Genomic DNA, 6,282 nt, shown 5'->3' on the forward strand with positions numbered 1-6,282 from the left:
AAAGTAACAATCCCTCCGTACAGTGAGAAGATCGTTGAGGGTCGATACAGAGTTCCTGCGACGCAGAAGTGGCAGGTTTTGGTAGACAAGATGGCTGGGGCGAACCTGCCAAATGGAGTCCTGTTGGCTAATGTTCTTACCCACACCCATGGGGGCAAGGTGCATGTGAGACTGCTCAATGCTACAGACAAGACTGTTAGGCTGCTCCCCCAGATTAGACTGGCTGAAATGTGCAAACCCCTGGAGGTTCATCTGAAAGAGCCAATTACCATTGAGGTAGAAGATAATGCCCTGCACATCCAGGTGCTGAACAAGGTTGAAACTGGCGTAACCAAGGTAAAGGCTGACACCTTACCTGTGTCAATTGGAGTGAACCTGGAGGGCGTTGTTGGAAGAGCACAAGGAGGTATTCTCTAAGACTGAAAATGACACTGGCCAGCAGTAGTGGTGATACATTGTATACCAACGGGAGATTTACGGAGCCAATTAAACAACGACATAGATGGATCTCACCTCAAGTTCTCCAGAAAGTAAAAACATGCGTTCAACTTGGTGTCACAAGGAACACTGAAGGGAAGTTGCAGTCGGCGGGATTCGCCATCAGTCATCATCAAGAATGGTCGTGTACTCATGTTGCGATTATAGGAGGTTGAATCAGGTGACCTGCAAGGATGCTTACCCCCTTCCCCATGTGGAGGAGTTCCTAGATGCTTTGGGCAACTCCTGCATCTTCTCGACATTGGATACTTCCAGGTTAAGGTGAGTGAGGATCAAATGAAGACTGCTGTGACCATTCCCTTTGGCCGTTTCAAGTGGACCCTGTTGATAATGGGATATGATGAAGGGTGAGCCGGTCAAGGATCGATGCAGACAAGGTGGTAGATTGTATGACAAGTGACAGTTTATTCAGAGTAAAGATATCTGGTACAGCGTATATACGGGCCCTTCTATTAGCTCATGAGGAACCAACAAAAAAAGCCCCGCTAATCGTTTGCACAAGCAATTAATACAGAACAGAAAGTAGGTTGATTCTAGAAGTTCGGTTCTTCGGATTGGTTCAGGCTCAGGCTGGGGTGTAGTCTTCCGTCATTGGCTCAGTTGTCTGTCCGTCATCATAGAATCCCTCCATGCCTGTTCTCAGTCACACAATGTTCAGCTAGAAAAAGGAGGTTATGTATGTGCGCTGGTTTGTCTCCAAGTCAAGGTTGTCTCTCCCTATTCTGTTTCTCCCTGCCAATGTGTGTAGGAGTCTTATCTGTATGTCCTCGGTAGTTAGTGTGTAATGTGTGTGCGTTCGTGTCCTCACTGGATGTTGTGGCCGAACTGAAGGCTAGCACCTGTGGCTAGGATGTATCCTATTTTGACAGTGTTGTGGATGATTTAAGTGAGTCTGTGAAAATACGTTGCTATGTGTTGTCTCAGTTACAGCAAGGCAATAGCATTAAGTTGGTCACCTGCATAAGATGGTCACCTGCATAAGAATTAACATTTCTTTACAAATCCCTCTCTTCACATCTCCCCAGAGACGTGACACAACCTAAACTGGATCCAGACACAAAAAGAAAACTTTTCCCAGAAGGAAAAGTTTGTGTTAATCATATATATGGTATGGCTACAATGTAAAATATCCCCAAGGGTGTGAACACAAAATCAGCAATGAATCATATAACAGTCACAAGGTTTAAAATACCTACATGTCCTCCATTCAATCCCACTATGTACTAAGTTGGCTACCAGCCACCTAGGAACTCAAAACCCTCATTTAACAGAGCGGAGAACAACAGCTCAAAATAAAAGTAAAATGTTTGTCCACATAAGCCAACTTTTTCCAGCAGGAAAAAGTTGTGATTCCCTCTCTTCACATCTCCAAAGAGATGTGACACGCTCTAAAAGGTATTCTCCACCTCATCCTCAAACTCTGGCAGGTCATTAGCAAGCAGAGGGTACATCTGGGAAGGGGAGGAAGGGTCAATAGCTCTGGAGATAACTCTAGTGGTAAGGGACCGGATACATGGAATGCAACAGCAACCACAGAGAACCAGAATGGCAGCGAACACCGAAATGGAGACTAAAATGGAGGAGACAAGGGTTTTATATTTACCAAACGCACTCATCCAGGAGTCCCACATCGAGGTATCTATCCCAGAATTAGATCCGGTGAACTAGGTCCTCCGCTCCTATTGGGTAGATAGCAACAGGCAACAAGAGAGTAACCAGTGCACAGTGTCCAGTATTATTGGAGGGTAACTTATCAAACAGGACCGTACTACCACACCACCACCACACATCCGCTCTGGATATTGGCCTGAAACTTCCATTAACATTAACTGTTTTCAGACACCAATCCCCAGGAATCCATCCCACCTCGGTTCCTCCTCCTGTCATATTGACACAAGTAAAATTTGCCATTGCTACCTGGTTGGAAAACACTGGTTTTCTAGTGGTGAATTTGGTGACCGGATATACGTCATCCCAGGCAGTGCAGTTATCCCTGGGGTTATCGGCAGTCATAAGCGGAATTAGGCATGCTCTAGACACTATTGCTGGGACAATTCGAAGCAGTGGACGAGCGCCCATGCACACCACGCAACTCTGTCTGGTGGTATTTTCATCTTCCTCAGTCAACAATAGCCAATTATTAGAAAAACCTGAGACGCCTGTAGTTGTTAGAATTATGTCGTCCGGACTTTTAAGCCTGGACGTTGCCTCTACTTGGGCAAACAGTGGGGAAGAAGGGGATCCTTTTACGGGAGTGTTCAGGTCATCCTTTACTGTAATAGAGGTAGGTTTAGGATTATTGGTCAAACAAATTTGCCACGACCAATATTTGATTCCAGAATTCCATGGGGCCAGAATAAAATTATAACACCCTAGAGGCTCGCTCCCTGGTCTAATGATAAGTTCCCGTCCCGTATTTGTCTTAGTTAGGGTCAGTCGCTTCCGCCATTGCAATGCCTCCCCATCTGTCGTCCAGTCTTCCCACCCACTGCCTGTTTCCCCCACCAAATTCTTCCAAGACCAATTGTCAATTTTTCCTAGCGTCATATACCATACGTGTCCAGCAGACCAGAGTGCACTGGACCCCAACTGCTCCCTCCCCTTTTGTCTCGAGTACCCTAGGGTCCCCCAAGGGATGTTAATGATATTGGTTGTGTTTATGGGAACGCAAACGGTCGTACTCCTTATGTCGGTCGCCTTGCAATCAGAGTCAGGGGTGGGGGAATGCCTCTTGTGCAAATGATTGGCCAGTTCTATATGTGCCATGGATGTGGTCAGGTTGGATGACCCATTAGAGGGTCCTATATCTGCTTGTAATGTAGGTGTATGATGCTCTAATACCCACAGGAGAATCCCCATGGAAACTCCTGTGACTACTATAAAAATAACAAACACGGGGCCCGATATCCCCAATCTCGTCCAGGGATAGCCCCTATCTCTGGAAGACCGGTTAGTTGGTGTGCTGGGGAGTTGTTCCCACATCCTCACCAACTAAAAGTTCTGTGTTTGGAATCAAATTTAGGTCGCTCAAATCGACCCTGACTTCAGTCAAAGTTCTGGAAGGAGTCGGTGCTGGTGTACAGTGAGTCAAGTGGTGCCAAGGTGCGCCCGATTTACCTTTGACCTGGACTGAGTGTGAAGTAACCTCCTTCACTTCGTACGGTCCAGTCCACCTGGGATCCGCCCACTTTCTTTTGTGGACCTTGATCCTTACCCAATCGCCGACCTTTACCCTTGGATGCTCTGGATCTCCCGTCAGCTCCCCCTCATGGACTCTGTGTATCTGTTTGGAGAGAGCTGCAGACAGTTCCGTCAATTTTCTTACATAGTCAGTCATACCTATCTGGTGTACATCAAGAGGGGGCATATGACCTCCCTCTCTTGGTGGACCTGGCATCACTCTTCCTGTAGTTCTAGTATGTGTTGGCTTGTCAGTTCAGTCCTTGCCGGTTCTATCCCGAGCACCATCTGTCGGGGGCTGTATCCTCCTGCGGCCTTGGCTGCCAGGTCTGCGGCATCATTTCCTTGATTGATTCTGCTGGACAGTCTTTGGTGGCCTCGGCATTTCATTATGGCCACTGTCTTTGGTAAGGACACGGCATGTATCAGACGTTCGATTTGGGCTCGTTGCTTGATGGGTAGGTTACCTGTGGTGGTAAAGTTGCGCCTAACCCATTGTGGTCCATCTATGTGCACGGCTCCGTGTGCGTATGCCGAGTCCATGTAAATGTTTGCAGTTTTTCATTTGGCTTTCTCTAGAGCTTGAGTCAAAGCCACAATTTCCGCAAGTTGTGCCGATGCTGGCTGGGGGATAATTCCTGATTCCAACGTGACATGTGTTTTGTCATGCAGCTGCTGTATGACCGCATAGGCAGCTATGTTTCCTGTGTCTCCCTTGTAGCAACATCCGTCTGTGTACAGCCATAGGTCTGGAGATGTCAGTGGTTCATTTTCCAGGTCTGGTCTCAGTTTGAGCTCTTGTGCTGCCCTCTCTTGGCAGGAGTGTGCTAGGCCATCTTCTGCGGTGAGTGCATCTGCCATGTTATTGTCGTTGTTCACGAAAGTGATGTGCGACTGAGTGCATTTGTTCTGGATTTGTTTTTTTCTGTCCGCACTGAAGGTAAATTCTTTGCTGATGAGGTATGCTGCCACCCCATGGTGGGTGTGTATTTGCATCTTGTGGCACATTACCAGGTGTGCTGTCTTCTCAATAGCCTTAGCTACTGCTGCCACGTATCTGGAACAGGTGGTCTGTCCGGTTTCACTGAAAGTCATTAAATTTTCTTCTTGTCGGCGGCCACTTGTGAAATACTCCTTACGAATATCGCTCCTTGGTTCCCCTCTATGTTCTCCGTACACACTGGATGTGCAGGAGGTGGGGGTTCCCCTCCCCTCTGACTTCAAGCTGCTCCCGTTGCCCCATGCTCCATCTGTGGATGGATTCCTCGTGTGGCCACTGGGGTGGAGCTGTTCTCGCATAGATCGAGGGGCATGCATGTCAGATGGCCCTGGTGTGCACCTTTGTGCACCCCCTGTTGTGGAGTAACCCTGTGGGCCAGGTTTTAATTCTTCACACTCCAGGTGGCCCCCTTTGATCAACGTATCCCCTCGGAGTACTCCTTCTTTTACCAGGAACACAGGGGCCTGTGTTGACGCGGGCCCGGCCCTTTTCCTTTCTTCAGTATAAGGTGGAGCCAAATTTGACAGGACCGGGTAAAGGGGTTTGGTTGTTGAGGGCACAGGTGTTGGCGGGGCAGAGGGAAATGGATTTGGCGCCATATCCTGGTGGTGGCTTGTCTGCACATCTGCCCCTTGTGAGGGAGTGGCCAGGGCAGAGGGAAATGGATTTGGCGCCATCTCCTGGTGGTGGCTCGTCTGCACATCTGCCCCTTGTGAGGGAGTGGCCACCCCCATCATTTCAGGATTTTTGTTCAGTATTGCTCTCCGCGCTTCTTCGATGGCCCAAGTTCCTATCTTTAGTTCCGCTTCTGCTCTTTCTCTCTGTTTGGTACCTTGGTTTTTGAATACATGGCCCTTGTTTCTTTCTACCTCCATGTCTCTTGTCTCCTGCAACGTCTCTCTCAATTCACATTCCATTGTTTTCAGCTGGGTCCCGGCTGGCAGCCCCTGTCCTAGATAGCCTGCTTGAGTCCATCTTAACTTTATTCCCTCCCAAACTTTCTTTATGTGCTTCCATTGTTCCTTTCCCCCCGATCTGTATTCCATTCTTTGGTCTAGGAATTCATTAAATTTCAGCTTAGGAGTATTGGGAGTCGCCATTGTGAATTTGCTTGGATCGGAATTCAATTTAAATGAATCGGATCTAAATCGGATTTTTAATCGGAATTATCAGATTGTGTGTTTTAGTATATATATGTATATTTTGACCAATTGAAACATATATTCAGACTATCTGAGTATACTTAGCCCGTCGCTAGTTGATACCAGCGATGTATTCTTGGAGACACTATTGCTCGTACTCTGTCTTATCTCAGAGCTTCTCCTTCGCATATTCAGTTTTAGAAAAAACGTATGGGTTTGTATAGCCTTATGGAACGCGCAACCAACAGATATATTCGAATATTCAGCCCAATATCACCAATATTAAGTATTTTGTCCAAATATTTGTTCAAATATACATCAGGTATTTTGTTTCTGGTTATACATTCCACATAGAAGTTACAGATACATATGACATAAATGTTTTGAAAGTTATCATATAACCCGTATGGAGTTCTCTCTCTCTCTCTCTCTCTCTCTCTCTCTCTCTCTCTCTCTCTCTCT

The 6,282-nt window shown here is 47.1% G+C and overlaps 1 protein-coding gene across 3 annotated transcripts; it reads right to left on the minus strand.

Annotated features, from left to right (window-relative positions):
• Nucleotides 1-879: 879 nt before the first annotated feature.
• On the minus strand, nt 880-6,282 carry LOC124020029. Of its 3 annotated transcripts, XM_046335451.1 has the most exons (3): nt 3,616-6,282; nt 2,102-2,177; nt 880-1,156 (listed from the first exon to the last, which is right to left on the minus strand). In XM_046335451.1, exon 1 carries the CDS (start codon nt 5,776-5,778, stop codon nt 4,240-4,242), a length of 1,539 nt encoding a protein of 512 aa, XP_046191407.1. In that variant the 5' UTR covers nt 5,779-6,282; the 3' UTR covers nt 880-1,156; nt 2,102-2,177; nt 3,616-4,239. The 3 variants fall into 3 exon arrangements, with proteins under 3 accessions (XP_046191407.1, XP_046191405.1, XP_046191406.1); XM_046335449.1 differs by having other exon boundaries at nt 880-2,177; XM_046335450.1 differs by having other exon boundaries at nt 2,102-6,282.

The sequence above is a fragment of the Oncorhynchus gorbuscha genome, unplaced genomic scaffold, assembly GCF_021184085.1.
Source record: "Oncorhynchus gorbuscha isolate QuinsamMale2020 ecotype Even-year unplaced genomic scaffold, OgorEven_v1.0 Un_scaffold_750, whole genome shotgun sequence".
NCBI lineage: Eukaryota > Metazoa > Chordata > Actinopteri > Salmoniformes > Salmonidae > Oncorhynchus > Oncorhynchus gorbuscha.